The sequence below is a fragment of the Tympanuchus pallidicinctus genome, unplaced genomic scaffold (genome assembly GCF_026119805.1).
Source record: "Tympanuchus pallidicinctus isolate F22 unplaced genomic scaffold, pur_lepc_1.0 scaffold28, whole genome shotgun sequence".
NCBI lineage: Eukaryota > Metazoa > Chordata > Aves > Galliformes > Phasianidae > Tympanuchus > Tympanuchus pallidicinctus.
In genome coordinates, this window is record NW_026294745.1 from 1,462,684 (window position 1) to 1,485,564 (window position 22,881).

The 22,881-nt window shown below is 36.2% G+C and overlaps 2 protein-coding genes across 7 annotated transcripts in view; one reads left to right on the forward strand and one right to left on the reverse strand.

Annotated features, from left to right (window-relative positions):
- The window catches only part of KNTC1 (kinetochore associated 1), a 34,412-nt gene extending 24,485 nt beyond the window's left edge, over nucleotides 1-9,927 (reverse strand). For 2 of the 3 annotated variants that reach the window (XM_052690825.1, XM_052690827.1), the window contains exons 1-9: nucleotides 3,972-4,077; nucleotides 2,992-3,035; nucleotides 2,814-2,879; nucleotides 2,649-2,724; nucleotides 2,410-2,535; nucleotides 2,227-2,316; nucleotides 1,647-1,706; nucleotides 1,156-1,220; nucleotides 529-640 (exon numbers count right to left, since the gene is read on the reverse strand). In XM_052690825.1, coding sequence (XP_052546785.1) covers nucleotides 529-640; nucleotides 1,156-1,220; nucleotides 1,647-1,706; nucleotides 2,227-2,316; nucleotides 2,410-2,535; nucleotides 2,649-2,724; nucleotides 2,814-2,879; nucleotides 2,992-3,035; nucleotides 3,972-4,070 — 738 coding nt within the window. In that variant the 5' untranslated portion in view covers nucleotides 4,071-4,077. Of the gene's footprint in view, nucleotides 1-528; nucleotides 641-1,155; nucleotides 1,221-1,646; nucleotides 1,707-2,226; nucleotides 2,317-2,409; nucleotides 2,536-2,648; nucleotides 2,725-2,813; nucleotides 2,880-2,991; nucleotides 3,036-3,971; nucleotides 4,078-4,302; nucleotides 4,358-4,766; nucleotides 4,880-5,115; nucleotides 5,169-5,405; nucleotides 5,500-6,301; nucleotides 6,413-6,629; nucleotides 6,665-7,181; nucleotides 7,260-8,098; nucleotides 8,172-8,574; nucleotides 8,691-9,082; nucleotides 9,204-9,305; nucleotides 9,444-9,790 lie in introns of those variants that run through there. The other variant, XM_052690828.1, reaches the window with a different exon arrangement.
- A 43-nt stretch (nucleotides 9,928-9,970) lies between these two features.
- Nucleotides 9,971-22,867, forward strand: RSRC2 (arginine and serine rich coiled-coil 2). Of its 4 annotated transcripts, none has more exons than XM_052690831.1 (10): nucleotides 9,971-10,111; nucleotides 11,851-12,007; nucleotides 12,648-12,691; nucleotides 15,217-15,429; nucleotides 16,384-16,527; nucleotides 19,928-20,050; nucleotides 20,149-20,228; nucleotides 20,852-21,084; nucleotides 21,632-21,721; nucleotides 22,233-22,867. In XM_052690831.1, exons 2-10 carry the CDS (start codon nucleotides 11,927-11,929, stop codon nucleotides 22,410-22,412), a joined length of 1,188 nt encoding a protein of 395 aa, XP_052546791.1. In that variant the 5' UTR covers nucleotides 9,971-10,111; nucleotides 11,851-11,926; the 3' UTR covers nucleotides 22,413-22,867. The 4 variants fall into 4 exon arrangements, with proteins under 4 accessions (XP_052546791.1, XP_052546789.1, XP_052546790.1 ...); XM_052690829.1 differs by having other exon boundaries at nucleotides 15,239-15,429; XM_052690830.1 differs by having other exon boundaries at nucleotides 15,239-15,429; nucleotides 20,855-21,084.
- Nucleotides 22,868-22,881: the final 14 nt, after the last annotated feature.

The window sequence follows — 22,881 nt, forward strand, 5'->3', positions numbered from 1 at the left end:
AATTTTAAAAGAGAACAGTTATAAGTTTATGGATTATATACTTATCAGATAATTTGTAATGTTACTTCATTAACAGGAAAAAGCAAGAGAGTTCACAGACACAAAGAGAAAAATCTAGGAATTAAAAAAAAATAGTAGTAGTAGTAGTAATAATAATAATAATAATAGCCCTGCTCACAAAAACAAAGCTACTGTTTAAAAGATGCAACTGAAGCAATTTCTTTTTGCAAGTTATGGTGGGTGGACCACATCCCTGTACATCTGGGCTTGCTTTATAATTCTGTCTTAAACAACTGACTAGAATTATTCATTCTTACATCAGAGATTCCAGTTTATTCTTGAATCAATAGGAAGCTCCACCTTTTAAGGAATGAAAGTTGAAACGTTGTGACAATAGATGAGATTCTGTTTTGCTTCTTTGAGGAGCTGTTTTGTAACAGTATTAGCCTGATTTTGTTAAACAAGCCTGGAAATTTAAGAGACTTAACATCCTCCATAAGTATAAAAGATACGTTAATGCTGTTTCACCTGATGCCTAAGCCAGAGGTACTGTGCACAAGATAAATTTCCTTCTTCTAGCTGAAAAAGGATATTCTTTAAAATGTCTTCATTATTCAAGAATTCTGTCCAAGCAATACCACTAGAAAGGAGAGGAAAAGAAACACTGTTATTACATCCAAACTCTGGAGGTGTTCAAAGGCAGTTTGGGGTCCTGGGCAACCTGACATAGTGGGTAACAACTCTGTCCAGGATGAGGGGATGGGAGTCAGGTGAGACTTAAGGTTCCTTCCAACTCAAGCCATTCTATATTTATTACATGGCAATATAAAAGGAGGTGTAGAAGAGGATCTCAAACCTTTTCCAGCTTATACTATATGCTGTAAGACATAATTGGAGCATCAGGATTGTGTGTGCATATATAAAAAAAACACCTATCTACAGTCAAAAAATACAAAAAAAACCTACACAAGATGTTATCTGTTGCACACAATATAAATTTTCAGTATTTAGGTTGACTCAACCTCTCTGTTTTATCCCTTCTCTACAGTGAAAGACCAGAAGCCTAAATTTAAAATAAACCACATTTAATTTAAATGGCAGATATTAAACCATTATAATTAAATTATCTTTAAATCTTAAGAAATAAAAACAAACCTGAACTTCTCCAGTCCAAAAGCTCCATAGAAAGTTGTAAGTCTTGCCTGAGCTCTCAATACCTGCTGAATGCAGACAAGGGATTTAAGGTCAAAATCTGGCTTACGAAACAACAGTATTACCTGTGTAACATATATAAGTTTGTTTAATGAAGAATTACTCAGAAACTTCAATTCTAGGAGTAGTTTACATTAATTCTCTTTGAAGGTATATGAGTGCTGTGCAATATGAAATAAGCCTAATTAAGAAGTAAAATAAATACTTGAAAGTACTTAAAGATGTTTCTTTCCATTTCTATACCACTCAAAAATGAATCTTTTAATTCAAGACTGAAGGAATCACTTTAACTCTGAAAACTGTCAATATCATGGTTCTCATTTAATATTTTAAAATGTAATCTCACTTTAAAACATTTAAACTTTCACTGTATAAAACTGTACACCATAATTGGTTATCATATGATAGCATCAGGCCAAAACGTTTGTCCTCACCTCAGTTAGAGATGCTAGAGCCCCATCAGAAACCATGGTTCTATCATCTTTCTTCAAGACCTGGAACAAACACATGAAATAGCTTGGCTGACAACTCTGATGCAAAACATGCCACAAGTGGTTCTTTGAGTTTAATGAAGGTAAAAAAAGCTAGCAAAAACTCAGACTCCTTAAACTGGAGTCTATTCTACAGTTTTAGTCTTTGCTTGGGTTTTTACATCTACGTGAGAGCAGACACGTATCTCTCTGATTCTGTTTGTCAAGGCAACAAAAACTAAAATAATGAAAACAAAACAGTGACATACTTTTAGATTTTAATCCAGAAATCAGTACGTAAAAGGAACTTACAAAGGCTACTAGACACTAAGACCCCTGTCTCTGGTCTGAAAATAAAATGAACTCTTTTTAGCCCTCAAGCAATAGCAAGAACAAAGTTGCAACAAGTCTTGATTTCTGATCATTTTTCATAATGCAACTTTTTGAATGACTGTAACTGGTTTGAAGGCGTACTCCCTCTCAAGGTGTACAGAAGCATGTAATATCAATGGGTAACAGTAAGAAATTAAAAAAACAACCTTACCCTCATTTTAGCATAGTTTAACATTTCTTGAGCAGTTTCATACAGTGGCCATGGAGCATTTATGCAGTAATCCACAACAAACTGGCTATCCTGTTTAAGAAAAGAAACAGTTGGAATTAATTCTAAGCTCCTTTATAGTTTGATTTAATCTATTAGAGAAAGAGGGCAGGAAAGAGAAAAGACCTGAATTTTAAGCAGATTTTCTTTGGCTTCATTCACATAATCCAGCAAGAATTCTTGACCATAGCTTCCAATGGAGGCTGAAGCTAGCTTCTCTAAAATCATGTTTGCTTTTACTTTGTATACAAGCTGTTTGAAAAACAAAAAAAATCTCAGTTTTAAATTTGATGTACTTCAGCTTTAAGCATACTCAGTCATGCTAATTAATTTTCAAATGTCTTTATTAAGAAGAGTCAACTTACCTCAACATCGAGTCCAAATTGTATAGCAAAACTCTCTGCCTCAGTGAATTTGTGTTTGTGAAGCAAGCGACTCAGTCTAGGAGTGAGAGAAAGTAACGTTATGCTACTGTAACATAAAAACTCAAACCACAGATGACAGTAATCAAGCTTCAAGGGAAAGAGTACCTATTTTCTGGCAAGGCTTCAGTTAAACTTCTCATCACAACAACAGAAACTGGGCCTTCAGTGGACCTGAAGGTGGAAGGAAACTACATGAGTTTATCAGTTCTAAAATAACTATATGTTGAAGTAATCTGCATTTTAAGGTAACGGTGATCAGGTAATATGAAAAACTTTATCTTACATCTGATGATTTTCATGAATTCCTTCCAAGAAGTATATTGTATCCTGCAGCATATAATAACAGAAATCATTAGGTGGTGGAGTAAATCAGCCATAGGAAAACAAAGCTGTAATGCATTAGGTGTTTCTTAGTATGGAAACAAACTCTTGTTTTTCTCTCAGACTTTTTCTTTATGCTTATCATGATCATCCTTGCATGGTTTCCACCATCTACAATTCCTGAGGCTAGTAAGAGGACGCTTCACGCTGAAACCACTCTGCTATCCTGGTACAGTTACCTCAATACACCCTCCACACAAGTGAATCATCCTAAAATTACTCTTTGCTCTTTCATTTTGTTTAAGCCATAGGCATGTCAGACTGTAACCACATTACAAACTATGTGAAGAAGGCATCTGTGCTATGTTCCACAAATGTCAAGGTATATATTACATTTCTGACCTTGACTGTTCCATATTTTCTGTTGCACTTTTCTGCCACGTGCTTCATACAAGACAAGCAATTTCATCAGCTTTTATTTTTATTGCACATTGTTATCCTCTCACATACCCACTCCATCAGTCTTTCTAATACTCCTAATTCATAAAATTCTTATTGTCTTATTTCAGACATCTGTTGTTAAAATCCTTATGTGGAAGCAGTTTAAACAGAAATAAATTGGTTCTCTCATCTAAGTTTAAGTAAATTCCAGATAAACTCAGTGTGTTTTTCTTTGCTGAGAGAACAGACTTCATACAGCATTTAGCTGTGTAACGGCAGCAAGAAAATTTGGCACTAGTATTAAATATTGTAATAGAATGGGACATAGCATACTGAATAGTTTAGCTTTGTTATCTTTTTCTCACCCTTTAGAGACATCATTTTATTTTCTTTGTATGGTTTCTCAAAAAGTGGTTCTAATCTATAAGAATAAAACCTCTTTAACAATTAAATCCATTAAAACAACTATATTTCTTTGAACAACAACAAATCTAAACGTACTGTGCCAATCCCGCTTAGGACGAGTGAAGAAACAACAGATACTTCCAAAGAATAGAGCTGTTGCATAGTAGGTAGTGCAAAAACCATTAAACTTCTCATCTATTTAAAAAAAAAAAGAGAAGAAAAAAAAAAAGAGAGAAACAAATCAGATAGAAGTGATTTAGATATGCTGGTGAGATTGATGTTTGCAAAATCATTTCTGGATTCTTACAGTTAAAACCATGAATAAACTGCTGAAATGGAAAAATCAAACAGCAGGCCATCATAGTAAGGCACCAACACACATTTCTGTTTAACAACTAAAGAACAGAATACAGATAAAGAAACACACCTGTTTATTAGCAGGTCTTGTCATAGCTACCAGTTTAACACCTGCAAGCCCTTGTCTGTAGAACAGAAGAAAGAGGGGAAAAAAGAATACTGTATCAGTCTTTTGCTTTCTCTGTCTATCTGTCCCAAATACAGATGAAGTTCAAACTAAAATTCAGACTTGTAAGCAACACTATACAGCTTATCTCACCTTATTCTAGGTGAGCATTTCTGAAATAATATATGTTGCATGCAAGTTCACTTAGCAGTAAAAACAGATAAACCAAGAAAAAAAGCAGTAAGTGCCAAGGTTTTCTTGTCTCCAGCGTAAAGCTAACAATGCTTACAAGTCCAATGTTTTGCCCTGCTGTCTAGGAAGGTTTCACAAAGATTTCTAAAAGTTAATTACCATAGAAAATCAAGTATTTGTAGCACACCAGACAATAGGCAACTTTTCAAAACTGATGCTACAAAATTTTTACTTACTGCATGACTGAAGAAGAATCAGACTCTGTGGTTAGAAGAAATTCTTCAATATGTATTAAAGGCCAATCCCAAATTAAAGTAAGAGAATAAACATCCCATATGCTTAAGATGTTCTAGGAAAAAAAAAATCAGATATGAGTTTCCTCTTTTTTTCATTAAGGATATTTTTGGTCTTTATTGAGCAGAATATTAAAGCTTAAGTAATGACAAAAAAACCTCAAGCAGTAAGATCAATATCCTCAAAATAAGCATCTTTATTTAATAGAAATGTATTCTAAAAGTTATTTTAAGAAAGAGGCTCTTTCCAGAGCACTGTAAAATGAAGACTAAACCAAACTGTTGCACCTACCTCTGTATCTAAAACAAACAGCAGATTGTCAAGAACTTGAAGTTTCACTGCATCTAAAAGAAATAATACATAATCATAACAATTTATTATTTTTCTTAAAGTGTATTTGAAGCAAAAAACAGTTTCCATGTACCACCAAGCATTGGAAGACGACATTTATCTTCACAGACCTGAGAAGTTCCATTAGCATTTTTACTAAAACCAGCAAGATACCTGAAAACATCTTATTTTCTGCAGCTACGTACAAATTCCACACTTGACTGTAAAAACAACAAAAAGAATGTCTTTACCTTTGATCAGACTTGAATCGGCAAAGCTTCGAACAGACACCAGGTTGTTGGTAGTGTCCACCTCCCATTTGGAGAGTACAAAACCTCCTTTACCCTATCAGTAAAAGCAAAGTGATGCAGAATTTATGGGGTTACATATTAGACATGTGACAGGTTTACCTCTCCAATTGACCTCTGACTTATAAAACACCTGAAAAATTGCAAGACTAACTTAAACTTCATTTTCAGTTGATACTGATGTTCAGAAAAATGCTTTTTAATTTAGCCTCTTTTCAAGAATGTTCTTTATTACAGTAACTGTCTCACTCTACATTTCAAAACCTTCATTTTTCGTTCCTTCAGAATATAAAACTTAAATGTACTCTCAGCAAACTGAGGAGTGTTGCATTGAAGTAATCAGGCATCGGACAAAGTTAATGAACTCTGGAAACTTATTTCTAGTCCAAAACAATATTTCAAAATTGCCCATCCATAAAATTTTTGATTAATTTCTATTCTTGATGCTAAAGTGTTTTGTGCAACTATATACTACTGTTTTGCAGCCTTTGTTGAGTGTTGGAAGATTCTTTCTAGCTTTGGTTTTCCTAGCCCTAAAGCACAACTACAAATAGTCCAACCCTGTGCAAGTTAGGAACCACAGTGATTTACTCTGTCATACAGCCATGGTGAAAATATTTTCCCTCATACCAGAGAGTTCTGAAATAACAGTAGTTTCCTTACTAAAAAGACTGCAAAATTGATAACATTTAAATTTACAATGAAGGAAATTGAACAAATTTCTTTCACTATCTTTTTTTTAAACCAGTGAGACATAAATTTTATTGTAGATCAACAAATGCTATCATTGCTCCATGATCATTGATAACAATTCTTACAAACATGTTATTACTACTTACCCCAATTATCATGTGGATTTTATTTGCCAAATTACTTATCACAGAATTCTGACAGCCAAGGCTGTGATATTCCTCTGTGGAAATGAAAGCTGTCTTTATCTGTCCTTGTAACTATTGGGGCAGAGGATGGAGGGAAAGCAAACAACAGAGAAGAAAAGGTTACCTATAAAAACAGTACATTCTGAACTTCTCACTTCTCTGTGAACATGAATTACTTTTTCTTTTTTATGAATTGTAATAATAAACTGGTAAGTTTCCAATGGAACACAAAATAAAGTCATTACAAACCTTGCACTTTAGCACAGATGTTAGAAGTCATGTTTCTTACCTTCGTTGCTGCAGTCATATCCATCTTGTCAATTGCTATGTTAAATAACAAAAAACACATCAGTGTTCAATAAGCTTTTTAAAAATAAAATTTGAAAAAGCCACTGAACATCATATAGATTAGTATAATCCTAGCCTGACTATTCTGAAGGAAAGATGAGCCGCTATCCTTGACAAGATCTATTTCTACTGATCACAGTATGTAGTTTCAGAAAATCCTAACTGTGCTTACACAGCTTTGAAAATTAAACTTGTTGTCAGTATTCCTCAGTGCAGTTCAAACTGATATTATGAAATTCTGATCCTATAATGTTCATTACTTTTCTCTAACGCAGTAAATAATGAGAACACAAGCTGAAGAAATTATTGGATTAATTTAAAAATACTCTTTTATAAACAGCTATACACCGGTTTCTCTATAAAACCAAACTAAGGCTACATAAGCAATCCCAAATCAACATCTTAACCCTAATAGAAAGGTGCATGTAAAAGATCTTCAATACTTCTCTACCTGCTCAAACTGAAATCTCAGTTTGTTCGTAGATTATCTTACCTTCTTGTGTTTTAGCAAGTGGGAGATGCATAATGCAAAAGAAACCCTTGCTCGTGAGAATGAACATATGATAAACACCTAAAAAGCAACAAAAAAACAACAAACCATCAACAAAATACAACAGAAGTATTTTGAACTGAGGTATTCACTAACCGTAAAGGGACTGCAAGCTTAAAAATAGGAAACCAAAATAACTGATAAGAATTCTGACCAACTAACTGGATTATTTTGAAAAAAAATTCTGTCACTTTCACCAAAGAGAGAGAGTATGAGTTTTTAGGGTTCCATTTAAAAGTATGGTTTTTGTACGCACCTATCACACTGCAAATTCTGTTTTTGTGACAAAACTACATTGACACATGTCATATTATGAAAGCCAGGACTGGGTTAGAAGAACAAAACTACTAAAATCTGAAGTCTGATAGAAGCGTGAGGCAGAGTAATGCCTTCTTGAGTATTTTCATAGGTTTAACACAACCACAAAAGAAAGATTCAATCTTTCTTTTACTTTTTACTCAACCAGAAAAGGAGGTGTTGACTTTTGCCTGCCTGTTGTTTTTTATGCTAGTCTAAAATAGCAAGAGCTAAATATCATAGGAAAGCCACTCCCTCACGTCAATAAAATTTTGTTATTGCAATAGTTTGGGTTTCATGATCAGTTAAGAAACAACTAACTAGACAAAAAATCCACATTGTTGTGAAAAAGCAATATGATTTTACATCTTTCTGAAAGTGACTGCCTTTCCAAAATTTTCAAAGACCTTCAGATAAAGTCCACTGATTAAAAGTACATCTAACATCCGCAATGCAGAGTAAAACTGCATCTGCTTATCTTGTTTGTAGCCTCCTCTTTAGAGACATTAAAAAGGGAACAAGATCGCAAATAATGAGGCAAGAAAAGTTATCAAAATACTTACCTGCAACTGCTGCATCTTTTTTGATAGAGAGATTTAAGTAGGTCTTTTCACTTGAAGATGTTTCAACCAAAATCTAAGATGGAATCAATGAATCAATATTTGCGTGTCTCATTTGAAAAAAAAATAAATCTTTATTTGAAATACTGTTCACTGGTTTAAATTTTAATCTTTTTTCTTTCACAAAGAACTCATGGTTTATATGTAACATTCCATGTTGTGTATCTGCACACAAAATACTGTAAACAACATATATACAATTTTTCTTGTAACTTGTTATTTATAGCAAAAAAAAAATCCCTTTAATCTGGTTGTTTGTTCAAACTAAAAGACATAATACAAAAATATTTCTATATAAATATATGGGAGAAAAAAAGAAAAACAAAAATAATAACAAAACAAATAACAAAAAAAAAAACAACAAGGAACCCTGAGAACAAAAGATTTGGAATAAAGTCAGGATAGAACAGTTACTGTACCTTAGTCAGCAAGGTTTTTTTTGATGGAATATGAATAAGATGGATATTGCCACTTCTCTCACCAACCACAAGGAATTGTTTTTCTTGACACATACCAACCACATCCACATTAGTATCTGAAAAGTTCCATGTCATGATGTCAGCTATTAAGATTTTTTTATTAGCAGACATGCATATTTGAAACACAGAATGTGGGTAATACAGCATTCCAGATTTCTACAAAGGTATTTACTTCGATAAAACTAAGTACAAGGGCACAGAATGAGTGGCTTTGCTCTCCACGATTCCCATTGCAGCGATAAGTTAACAAGCATTCTAATTAAGTTGTGCAGGAATACTTGGTTAATAAGATACAGAATCCCATTTCATTGTTTAGTTATTTGTTGGAACAGTTTATCTTACAGGCAGATAGATATTCAAGATAACTGACACGCTTTCAAGAAGAGCACTTTTTTTTTCTTTCAATTTAGTTTTGAGTTCGAGGTTAATTCTAAAGTAGTGAACTTACCAAACTGAATGTGCAGCTGCAGAGCCTGTCCTGTGCTGTCAAGAAGTACCACCGATCTGTCAACAACAATAATGCTGCCATCCCTCGAGCTGCACGCATACAGCTGAGGATTAACTGAGACCTAAGAATAAAAAAATTGTTACACATAACTGAAACACTTCAGATATATGACAATGTTCCTCGCATATATGAGGAAACATGACATAGCTCTGAGGAATTCTACCTTTTCTGAAGATGTTATTTGAAGCAGTGAGTCCACTTGGTATAAGGCACTGCCACATTCCTGGCCTAAGCACACAGAGAGCTGCTCTCTTGTTGTGTCGTCGTTCACCAGAATTTCGATATCATTCCACATTCTCGCCTATGATAATCACATAAGCAAGAGAGCTTTAAGAAAATTAGATGACTGCCTATAAATCATTGGCCTTAGTGCTCTGTAGCTGTTCTGCCTCTAGCAGGTAGGATATTGGGATACGCTTACTAAAGGCACGTTGAAAAAAGAAAAAAATTATATCTGAAGAGTAATGGAAGGGGTGCCCAGCAGATCACCAGGGCAGGCCCAGCTGAGAACAACTGAGGGAGGAGAGGTTTAGTGCCGTAAGCTGGGTACAGATGAGCGACAGAGAACCCTCCTCGCCCCACAGACACCCCCTGCACTGCAACCTCCCCATCCTTCCCTTCACCACAGCGCAGAAGCTGCTAACATACCAGCACACTCAGCCACCTTAGACTTTCAAATTGGCGGGAGCGCGGCAGCCACTACGGATCGCGGCTTGGGCCAAACTTCCTCCAAACGCGCGAACGCACACGCGTTGCTAAGACACAGCCTGGTTCTTCTTCCCTCCCAGCATGCACTGCGGTCCCTCGCTCCTCCGCCTGCCCCCGCCCGCTGTTACATCCGGGCACCTGACGGGTAGAGGGAGGGTGGGGCGCGTTGCTTCGGTTTGTGCGCGCCGCTGTTGAGGTGACTGCGTCGCTGTGAGGGGGGGCCGGTGAGGAGCGCGGCAACTTGGGCGTTCGGTCATGGCGGTAAGCAGTGCTTTTTGGGGGGAGCCGAAGCGTGGAGTGCGGTTCGTAGGGAGGGAGGAGTGCGGCGTGGGAAGGAGCGGGTCTGGAGCTCTGTGCGCGGAGAGACAAAATGGCGCCCGCCGCTCCTTCGCTCGCCGCCGCCATGATGGGCCTCGGGGAGGGGGTGGACGCGCTTCGTCCAGTACTTTTCTTCCTGCTTCCAGAAGTTTCTGCTTCGTCTTTACGAGTTTGGGGAAAGCTGCGGAGGCCTTGTGGCTTCGCGTTTGTCGTTTCTTAGTCTGGGAGAGGACCGCTGCGGCTGTGGCGGAGGGCTTTGCTCCAGAGAATCGTGGGGCTCAGGCTCTGGGGGCGGGGGTGGGGGAGCGGTCTGGCCTTCCTCGCTTCTGGGTCATGCAACTTTCCTTATTACGTTGCTTCACATCTCGTGTTTTAGCGTCTTCTTGCGTTTATTGTTGTCTCCTTGCCCCCTTTTTATGGTTAACTTCTTTGTGAAACTTCTCTGCTGCAGTTGTCTGCTTAGAATGTACTAATGAGGTAGTTTCGTATATAGGCAGTGTGGCTTTGCTCCCGTTTCACTTTTTTGTGGCCTGGTGTAAGGGTGTTTGCCCTGTCGCTGGATTGAATCAGTGAGAGTAGCTCAAAAACCAACACGATTCCTTTTTTTCTGAAGCTATGTATTTGTCTTAGAAGTGCAGGGAAAATGTAGGTGCTAGCATGATAAAGCCCTTTCTAGTTAACTTTTAAGTACTTTTCTTTTGCATCAAATCTGGAATTTTTTGTTCTTATCCTGAAAACCTGACCAATAGTGAAATAGAACAGCAACAAAAAAAACTACCCTTTTTCTCCCCTGGAAAAAGATAACTTTTCTGTTTATGTAATCACCTAACGTTTTTGTTTATTTTTTTTCTTGTTAAAAGGTCTTGAAGAATAACTATGACCTTCTTGCTTTGCACCTAAATTACAAGTACCTTTAGGTTTGTTCAAGTACTGGGTGAGGCGCTGATGCACTGAAGTACTGTGGCTGTTCTACCAGTTCTTGAGGAACTGAGAATAGCCTCATTGAAGTCTGTCAGCTTTTTTTGTTGTTGTTGTTCTATTTTTCTAGAGCTGAAAGAGCACAAGAGCATTAATAAGCAGCAGTGTGTACAGAAAGTAAGAGCAGTAATCTACGGAAATGTAGCAGCTGGAGAGTACTTTTAAAAACCTGATTAAGATAGACTGTTAGCTGGTATTTTCCTTATCTTTCTCAAGTAACATCTAATGTTGTTTCCTGGAAATCTCAAAATTCCTTTAAAACATAAAATAGCAGAGTTTTTTGAAAACCTTAGATGAAAAAGGGAAGGGATTGAGTAGGAAGGGAAGAAGAGAGCCTGGAGGATAACTGACCTATAAACAACACTGTTTAGAAGAAAATTAAAAAATAGTCATCAGTATTTAATTCTATTGTAAGCCCTAAAAATCTGATGGGGAAAAAAAGTAAGGTGTGGTTTAATGGAGTGGGAGAGCAAAATGTTTACTATATATTTAGTCCTTCATGAAGTTTTGAAAAACAGTCTGTGCGTAATTATCTAGTTCAATGCCAATCTGTACAACTATGGCCTAACTGATAATGAGATGGCAACTCATGGAGTTGACTCCAGAGGGGAAAATAAAGTCATCAGAGGAAGTACTAAAGAAATAATTTTCTTGTTTTTAAATCGTAAAGTTTTGATTCTTAAGCATTCTGTTCTTGTGTGTAGGGTAGTGATACCGAACGAGATGGAGTAGTGCCAGAAAAGTCCTCTCCAGAAGGGGAGAAGAAAAAGGAACAATCAGATGCTTCCAGTTCTCCGAGAACATCGAAGCATCACTATTCGAGATCGCGTTCACGGTCAAGGGAAAGAAGGCGGAAGTCAGGTATGGGCTTCAAATAAGCAAAGTTGCTTAGTACTGTTCTGGTGGGTTTTTGTTGTTTTTGTTGTTTTTAGGGGTTTTTTTTTGCTTTCATACAGTTAATTACTGTATGCTTATGGAATTCCAAATCTCTTTACGTTCTGAAAAACAAAACATTAACTGTTCTATTAACTTTATGAAATTGAAAGAAAAAGCTGTTAATTTTAATTTTTGCATCTTAACTGCATTATGTTGAAAGTTTAAATAATGAAGTCTTGAGGAAGAAGGTCTTATTAGTATTCAGAAGATAATGGTGAGATGGCTAATAATAAAGTGATTCCAGGAAACAAATCCAGAAAACCATTCCACTCTCTTTTGCTTTAATTATGTTTGGTTAGACAAAAATGGGATTAACTGGCCAAAAAAATAGAATGTGACTGAAGTATAACGTGGGTTTATTTATTATTGTTGGAGCTTAAATGCAAAGAAAGAACTGTAATAATTAGAATTCAGTTTCTGCAGTAGATGTTTAAATAGTACTGTTGGTGTTGTAAGTCTCTTCTTTTGGCTTAGTGTGGTGGAATATCTCAAAGGAACTTGAGAGATTGTAGTCAGTTGATGGTTTCTTTAACGTTGTAAATGACAAAAATATCTTCTTCTCCAGATGCTGAAGGAAGAAAACACAGAAGCCGGAGCAGAAGCAAAGAGGTAATTAACACTTTGTAGTGATTAGGTAAATGTACAGTACATGTATGAAGTATCTTGTAGTAATGCACATATGTAAACCTATATAAGTGACTTTTATGGTAAGTACAATAAATTGGAAGCTTTAAGTTTAAAATGGATATGGAAATCCTTTCATAGTGAAGCATGATTGCAGCCATCATGTTGACAAGGTAATAGTTTCATAGCAAATCGCTTTCAGAAACTAGTAACTTAAATTCTTTTCTTTTCTTTTTTTTTTTTTTGTGGAAACAGCCAATTGAAAGAGTTCGTATGGAGAAGTAGAATGGTGTTCTTGATAACTTTCACAGAGCTTCCATTAACCAAAAGCCGTGGGTGGCTTTATTCCTGTCTAGTGGTCTGGACTTTGAATAATATATACCAGTTTACTTAAGAATATTAAAAGCAATTATCCACCTGACTGAGGTCTGTTTATTGCGTCCTTTAACTGTAAGGACTGTCAGCCTGACAAACAAGCTGGTCAGCTGGAAGCATGGCAGTAGCAGCAAAAATTTCAGAAGGCTGTCTCTTTCTTTTTGAAAAGAAAAATATATATGTACAATTATATGTATATGTACAGGGATGCAGTAATGCTTTGGAAGTAACTGGTTTACACACCAAAGGAGAGATGAAATGAATGAAGCAGGACCATCAGAATAGAAAGGAAGCTGAAGCCTTGTGGGGCAATAGCAGGCTGGGTCAGACGAGGGACTTCAAACTTTAACCTGGGTCAGGAACTTCTCCTTCCCCGATTCCAATGGAAGCTCTGTTTTGTTTTTAAAAAAAAATAAAAATTAAAAAAGAAGGAAAAATAATCTAGGAGAGTTTTTGTGAAAATGAATATATTGTTTAGCTCACATGATAACATTTCTATAATAAATCATACTCAGCGTGCTAATGCGCGAAGAGACTGAACTGAAGACGCTGCAGACTCAGATAGCAAAATTATAAGCCTACTTCATGATAAGGTAACTATTAGTCATTCAAACTCATATTTCCCTTAAAAGTATCTTAAATCCGTTATGGGATATAATGGTGTTTATTACTAAGTGTGTGCCTGGAAGACTGGTTTAAAAAAAATCATCGAGAAAACCAAACTTATTTTAATGTTCTGAAAAAAATGTCCTTGTTTGAAATTGTCCAGTGTTTTTAGCATTCTGTTAGATCTAATCTTAAACAGTTTATTTAACGCTTTCTAAATTACACTGAGGATATTAACTGTGTCCCATGGTAGATTTGTTTTCATTATTTGCAAGATGAAGCTGGTTGTGTGTAGACTAATTACTGAATATTAGTAGTTCTTTTCAGTGTATGTAACAGAGCAGCTACTTAGATGAATAGATACTTCAAAAAGTAAGATACAAGTAATATCCTACGCTATTCACATGTTTTTCTCTAGCATGTAGTTCCTCAGGGAGTAAAATACTCTAGAAGCAGGAAAAGGTATCTTACCATAGCACATCTGGATGTGAATAAGAGTTGAATTGAGAATTGGAAATACGTTAATAAGGAATTGATCTATGTGGGTATGAACTAGTTACAGCATCTTCTCCAAACTACTGAAAGATTTTACAGGTATTTAATGTAGAACAGATCTAGATGAGCAAGAAAATGGAAAAGAATCAAGCTTTAGTCTAAAATGTATACAACCTCATAAAAGTGTGACTTTTAAATGTAAGACTCAAGTGGGCTATGCTAGAAAGCGCTGAAAATAAACTGGATATATGAAGAAAAGGTGTTGATGTCATGACTTAGTCTTTAAGGAAAACACTGGCAAAAATCAGGCCTGACCTTGCTAAGTATTTTTGGCATTGCAGCTATAAAAAGAAATCTTTTTTTTTTTTTTGAGACACTGCGGGAAGAAATTGCAGTATGGTGGAGAGCATATCTTTAAGTTAAATCTACTGTGGGAGGTTTTGGAGTGATACATATTAGACTTAAATACTGTAAATAGGATGTCAACTGTGTAACTTATTGCTTTGCTTTTTACAAACTGTTGGAAGTTGCTGACTGAAGAGAGTTTTGTTCTAAAAAAACAATTGTCTATAGAGGAATGTTTTAGTTGCAAAAGCAGTATACTATATGTCTGCAGCTATCTGTATGGATGCTAATAATTCTTTGTACATGGTAGATTTAGACAAATAATTACAGATGTGATTGTGTATCTATATAGGTATTTGTAAATTGTCAGATACTTAAAGATAGGAAAGAGTATACATAAATGAAAACCATGATCTGGTTGTTTTTATTATAATGTGGTGAACTCTCATGGAAGTGCTGTAAAGATACCTTCATGGATGCTTTTAAAAATCCTTTAGTGGGGAGGAGGGAAGAGGGGGACAAATAATAGTGTACATTTGCAACATTGGGTAGGTGGTGGCATTAGGTAATATAGCCATCACTCATGATTGAGTCGCACTCCTAAGGTTACTAATGTTGCATCACAGCTTATCATTTTTTATCTTCTGATACCCATACTAACTCTCTTTGTTGCACTATTTTCCTGAAAGAACCAACTTCTTCTTAAAACAGGCAAGAAGACATGAATCCAAAGAGAAGTCCTCCAAGAAGCACAAATCTGAAGACCACAACGACAAAGAACATTCTTCTGACAAGGGAAGAGAGAGCTTAAACTCATCCGAAAATGGTGAGGATAGACATAAACGCAAAGAGAGAAAGTCATCAAGAGGGAGGAGTCATTCAAGGTCCAGGTCTCGCGAAAGGTCAGTTGTTTTATATGATCAATCTTTATTGGTTTTTTTTTTTAAATACATTCACAGAAACTGTTGAAAAATTTGGGTGAGCAACATTGCTGACCTAATTTAACTCTAAAGCATCACTTTATATTGTATATTGTATTTTTGCATGGACAGTGTTTTTGCTGCGAGTTGTCTTTTTTCCATATTGATTCTGAGCAAAGTTACTGAGTGCACCTGAGGTTTTTTATAGGTCATGCCTCAATGTTAACTCAGATCTATAACTTAGTAGCAGAGTTTGGAAAACCTGTAAGATAGAATATATTAAATGTTCCCTATTGGCATTGGTGGGAAAGATGCTAAAAACTTAGCTGTCATTGCTTTTTGTCTCCTAATTCAATTGTTTGCCCAGAGACAATGCTGTCTATGCCTCTTTGCACAGTAGGCCACCCAGCACACACTCAAGGTCATAGAGATGTCTGGGACAAGCTGTGTTGCCAGAACAACTTTTCAGTCAGTTCTGCTCATACGGGGGTGATCTGTAACAAACGTGACAGCATGGGACAGGCTGTAGCTGATAATGTACTGAGGGACTTTGTGTAACTCATGAGCTGAAATCTGGGCATCTCTTCTCTAAGGTACTAGAATACCATGGGGAGGAGGGAAGTTATCTTGCATTGAATTTTAGGCTTTAACAGCAGATTATTTTGGCCATATGTTTGTTTCTAGATACACACTTTAATGAACAAACAGAATGGCTGTATCCATGAGTATGACTTTTACTTAAACTCTTCACAAATCACTTGTGGCTGATGGTAGTGTGCTATTACTCCTAGTTCCAAGCTGTTCCAGGCATGGACTATTAAATGTTTACAATCCCCTCTACCTTACCTGATGCATTCTGGTCTGTGACAAACCTGGACGTGAGTCCTTAGGAGAAATATGAATTAAAACAGGAGGAATTTTGGACCTGTGTTTCAGACGTCATCGCAGCAGAAGTCGTGATAGGAAAAAATCCCGATCTCGCAGCAGAGAGAGAAAGCGCCGTGTGAGATCTCGTTCTAGATCAAGATCTAGGCACAGACACAGAAGCAGAAGTAGAAGCAGAACTAGGAGCAGAAGCAGGTAAGTGTGAACTTCCACACATGCTTGGTGGCAATGGGTTGAATGCTCTGTGGAGTATAAAATAATGCTGGGGTTCAGCGTAGCTGTGTTTACTTTTTCTCAGCTGTATTAACATGGGGTGAAGCACAGGGTGCTACGTATTTGGTTACGGAAACAGGTACATTAAACAGCTTATGTGTCAGATTTTCATAGCATGTTTTCATGTTAGCAATTAAAGATGCTTAATTAGTTATTTAGAGGTATAATTTAGGGGGAAAACATCATTTTGAGTAGTATAAATACAGCAGTTAAAGTTCTTTTAGTTTCTTATATCACAGCTGACTTTACTATCTTAAATGGAAATGATATTTAAATAGGAAAAAATAGAATAAAATGCAACTAATACTTTCATATGTTTTGTATGAGAGTAGTGTGGTTGGCAGAATACTACTTCAAAAATTCTATTTTAATTATCACTTTTCCTGTGTGTTTATGTTATGAAAGTTTGACTGAGAACGACTAGCTGGTGGAGCAGATGATCGGTGTATTTGCTAATCCTGACCAGCTCAACAAATTTAATTTAGAAAAGTGTGGATCTTTTCTGTAGAACTAGTGTAGGGAGTGTAGTACGTGTAGAACTGAGAGTCAGATGGACTAATTTGATCCATGTACTATTGTGTTAGTGATTACAAACTATTTTTGTTAAGTTCATCATGAGATTGTCATCTACATTTTTTTTCCTCACTCTTTGGATGCTTTCATTTCTTCCTTAAGCTTAAGTTCTAGAAGCACAAGTTGAACCCAGCTGAGTAGATTCTTATTAGTTTGTTTGGCATCTATATGCTTTAGTTGAAGTTTTCTTCCCTGCATAGGAATTAATGTTTTTCAGAAGGTGATTCATTGTTTTGTTGTAGAGTTTGCAGTCTGTTTGCATGTGCCACCTCTGCGTTCCTAATGCTCTGAAGGATTTTCTTAAGTTAAAATATGACTTGATATTATTTGAGGACAGGGTTTTTCTGTTGGTCTAAAATTAAAAAAGTATCTTGGATGCAAATTGGTGCCCTTTCAAAGCTCCCAAGAATGTGTTGCCAGTGTTCCAGTTTAATTAGTAACATTCTTACCAGTATATTTCAAATTGCATTTAAATTAAAGACATTAGGTATGACCACTCAGTATTACAGTGGACCAGTGGAGACTTAAGAATGTAATGCTACAACAACACTTGAGAAACTGTTAAGAAGACTTATCTTTTGGAGGAACATATTGAATTACATGGTTTGTGTCAGATTTTATTTTGCCATGCACTTTCTACCAAACTTTCAGCTGGGGTGAGTAGACTGGTATACACACGTTATTTATGCTTACTGGTATCTGAGCTACCTTCAGCATGATTCGTAAGGCTTCAGTTTCCTGTTATTTCTGGTTATTATATTATGTACATTTGATGTTTTGAAATGTCACTTTAAACTCTTTATTTAATGGCTCAGTGAAAATTTCACTTCTCAGAATTATTTTGTTTCACTTCTGCAGTAGAATTCAAATTAACCTGAGAAAGAACAACAGTTATAGGAAGTAGTAAGGGATAGTCGTAGCATAGGAGCTTCTTCAACTGGAACTGTGCGTTAATGGCTAGCAGGAATGTACTGAAGTATTGCTTTGTCGGACAGGTATTAGGGAGGGAAAATAAGCAAGGTATGATTCCTGAGCAGTAGCCAATACCACTACATCAAGCTCTGGGCTCAGGTGAAGTCTTTGGAGCAGTAGTTATAGGTCAAGGAAAGCTCTTCAAGCCAAATAAACATGATGTAGAAATGCAGCTTGCAGAAACACAACCGTGAAATGAATTCCCTATTCGTGAAATGCAATATTTCCTGTGTTGCAGTTTGTGACAGTGGCATTTCTGAATAATAGTTTGAACTTAGCTTGGAGGTTCTTTGTGCAACTTCAAACTTGCATTTTCAAGTCATCTGTCTTTGGCAGTGTTTAAAGTAATCTTTTTGTTCTCTGAGCTCTTAGACCCTTCCAGTAGTTACTTTGTTGCATTGATTGAATACAAGATAGAAAACGTGACAACATCTGCTTGTTTCAAATGAAAGTACTTAAAATAGAAAAGCTCAAATATTTATTTCCTTGATGTTTACCAGTGCAGTAAAGCATCAGACCAAAGACAAGACCAAACTACAATAGTCCTCTCGGCAAAAATGAAGGTATCTTTGAAACATGCATTACATCTTATCTCAGGAATGCAGATCTGTCACTTCCCAGTGCCTGAATCTGCATCTTGCCGTCTTCTATTCAAAGATAAGTCTCACTTCTTTTGTATTCTACCAGATTTGTCATGTAAACAAGGATCTCTTTTGTGACTTCAGACTGCATTTCATGTTTGTGGATGCTGCACAAGTTGCGAACAGAAGAAATTGAATAGGTGAATGCCATTTAAAGTGGCTTTACTCAAATTAGTCACTGTCACAGATGGTTCATAACTTTAAAGTATAAAATGGCAGAGACATCTTTTGTGCATTTTAACTTAGTGTTGATGGCAAATCTGGCAGTTCTCTTGTAGTTTCAACTTTGCATCCAGAATTGGTGACTTCTATTGTTCAGAACATCGGTCAGAGGCTTAAAGACAAAACTTTATCTGTAGTGATGTTGTTCCTTAATGATCTTAGCAGGGAAAAAAGAAATCAATCATAACTGCTAATGCTACTTCTGTGTATTTTAAGTGGCTGTTGCTTAAAAGAAACTACAAGCATATGTCAAAAGAGCAACTTTTACTTTAGAGAAGGTTTTTAAATGATAGATGTGATAAATATGTTGGTGTTTTGTTTAAACATGTTTTTAAACAGATCATTTGTCAGCCTTCGATTAAGCATTGTAGTCCTCTGCACAGTAGTGTCCTTCTCCAGAACTTATAAGAAAAAAATGATTCTCCTGTCTAGTTTGATATCTTCACTCAAACAGCTCAGAGAACATCTAGTGACAAATATACCGAAAGGAGAAGAATAGCAATTCCCCTGAGTATTATTGGAGTTCTTGACTCAGGGTTATTTACAGTATTCACCTCTACCATAGTTATAATGCTGTTGTATCTTTTGTTTCAAAGTCTTCTTGCGCCTTGATCTATTTTAGATTTCTTGCAGTTGACATGCAAAAAGTTATGTGATGTTTTTGTTGCCAGGAGTTAGAATAAAAGTCTCTTATACCAAGTGAAAGGATAAATAAATACCTGGAATTACGTATTGTTGGAGCTTGCAGTTGAAAAAACTTTTAACTTTGTCTTGTTACTGTGCAAGTGTGACCATTACACCATTGTAATATAATCTCTGGGACAGCTGTTTTTGAAAACTCTCCAAGTTAGTTTTTGAGTGCTTTATTAAATGTACATTCACTGTTTTAGCAACTGTTTTAAATTTGGTTGCAGAGAGCGAAAGAAAAGAATTGAAAAGCCCCGCAGATTCAGCAGGAGTCATAGCCGGAGTCCAAGTCCTCCACCTTTTCGAGGTCGAAATACAGCTATGGATGCACAGGAAGCATTAGCCAGAAGGTCAGGAATTGTTACTGTTTTAGTGGTATGTGATATGAATAATCCGATCCTCTTTGGTTTTGCATGTCTGAATACTTTCATTCTTGTGTTTTTTGTAGGTTGGAAAGAGCAAAGAAATTGCAAGAACAGAGAGAGAAAGAAATGGTTGAAAAACAGAAGCAACAAGAAATGGCTGCAGGTAATCTATGTATATTAATTTCTGAAGAATAACGTTTGTGGAAGATAATGCAGGCTCGTGTGTTGAGTGTTTGAAGTAATCACAGAATCAGTAGGGTTGGAAAAGGCCTCCAAGATCACTGAATCTGTCTGTGTGCCTACCACCAGTATTTCCCCACTAAACCGTATCCCTCAGTACCACATCTGAAAATTGCTTGAAAGTCTCCAGGAGCAGCAATGTACAGTGTTACAGTCCTGACCAGTTGATGTACAGGTTGTCAGGTTGTTCATTTGATCCATGTGGAAGAAATGCAAGTAGAACAAGGAAATGGAAGGGTGGAAAGGTATCACACACAAACAATCCAACTAAAATGTTGTCTGTTAGGCTGGCTCTAATGGTCATTGGACCTTCCCCATATGCATTATTAAGCAAGAGTTTGAAAGCTGTTACTCACACAAGGGTATTTAAAAGCATGAGTTATGATACTTCTGGCTTACTAAAATGTGTTGGAGACTTGTTTCTTAATTTATAAATAACATATTTTGTTTTCATTGCTTTCAACTTACTGCTATGAATGGGAGTGGGTTTTTTGGGGGAGAAAAAATGACTGAACTTAACTAGCAATTTACCATTGCTTTCTTTAGCAGCTGCAGCCACTGGAGGTTCTGTTATTAACGTTGCTGCTCTTCTGGCATCGGGAACACAAGTAACTCCTCAAATAGCAATGGCAGCTCAAATGGCAGCACTACAAGCAAAAGCTCTAGCAGAGACTGGAATAGCTGTACCTAGCTATTATAACCCAGCAGCAGTGAATCCAATGAAATTTGCTGAGCAAGAGAAAAAACGGAAGATGCTTTGGCAAGGCAAAAAAGAAGGGGTAATGTCTGTTTTACTTTCATAAAACTTGTTTGAAAACATCTTACATGTTTGGACTGCCTACATGAAAAAGCCTAGATGTGCAGTGACAAATGCTAGTTACTTAAGCCCTAGAATTATGTCTGACTGTATAAATTTTAGGAAGTATAATTGGATCCTTTTGTTGATTTTTGTTAACAAAACTTGCCACTAAATATCAGATGTGGATGGTCTCTCTTCATTGAGAAGTGCTGGTAACATTATAAAGTCATACGTATTTTCTTTTCCATAATTTTAGGCATGTTTTCTGATATAATAGTACAGTCTACTCAAGTAAAGATATACCTCATTTTGAAACCTGTGCTTAAGCACACTTTCATCACAGAAAGTTTCTATGGAGATGCTGCAAGAATGCCACTGGAAATATTTTGCCTCTGGCTTTGCTACAACTATACAACAGTCTGATTCTTAACACAGCTTTTCTTTGCTTACTACTGTATTGTGATATTAACAGAAATATGTGTAAAAAGGTGATAAATCTTTTTTTTTTTTTTTTGTAACTTGCACAGGATAAATCGCAGTCTGCAGAAATATGGGAAAAATTAAATTTTGGAAACAAGGACCAAAATGTCAAATTCAGAAAACTGATGGGCATTAAGGTAAAGAGTTCTGAATGTGTAGTTAAACTTTTTATAGTGGGTTTGGTTTTTAATTTTAAAGGGTGCCTAAATCAGTGAGGATAGGTTAACTGGTTACTGTATGATCTAATTAAAAACAAATTATTTCTCATTAAAGATCACATAAGTTACTAAATTAAATTCAGAGTCTAGAATTTCATGGTATTTCTTGCATCTGTTATGCTCTGTGACAACAGTCCTAACTGTAACCAATATTCGTCATGTAATGAATGTTCATATGTGATAGCTCTGTATAGATAATTAAATGGAGGTGTTAATTTGAATGAATTCAAAAGAGGAATTTTAAGGCTTCTGAGCATTTCTTGGCAGTGAGAGCAAAAGCTATACTGGCCTTATTACAGCAGCAAAAGCAGGTGCCTTTTGTTTTGAAAGGCTCTTAAGAATTCAGAATTATAAGGAGTTTAGGGTAGCTGTAGCATATGAAAATACCACTTCTTGTGAAGCTGTTGCTTTACTTTCTTCTGTTTTCCAGAGTGAGGATGAAGCTGGCTGTAGTTCAGTTGACGAAGAAAGCTACAAAACGCTGAAACAACAGGAAGAGGTTTTCAGAAATCTAGATGCACAGTATGAAATGGCAAGATCACAGACGCATACACAGAGAGGAATGGGATTGGGGTTTACATCTTCAATGCGAGGAATGGATGCGGTTTGAGTACAAACAACTTTAAAGTTTGGGACTTTGGAAGGTTCTTGTTCAAATGTTGGGTCCTTGTTCACCAAAAAGCTAGCATTCTAGCTTGCATGGGTGTTGCATTGACTTTAATTTATTGATAAATACAATTTTTTTTGTAAATATCAGATCAGTGATACTGGTGTTAGTGTTGTAATCAGGTTATACCCACTTCCATTAAACTTGACAGAACTATAGAAGGACAGTATTTTTTAGTTAAAGTTCTACTTTTCAAACCAAGCAGCAGATGGATGAACTCATACATGGATATTTGGTGTCCACTGTCTTGTGTACTTTTGTACTTTAACCTTGTACAGTTATTTTCGATTCTTGAAACATGAAAGAAACATTGTGTAGATGTTATTTAGCAGTCTGGGCCACTAGGCACATAATCCAGCGCAAAAACCTGGTTAATAATAAAGAAGTTTTTTCTCTAAGGTCTTACTTTATG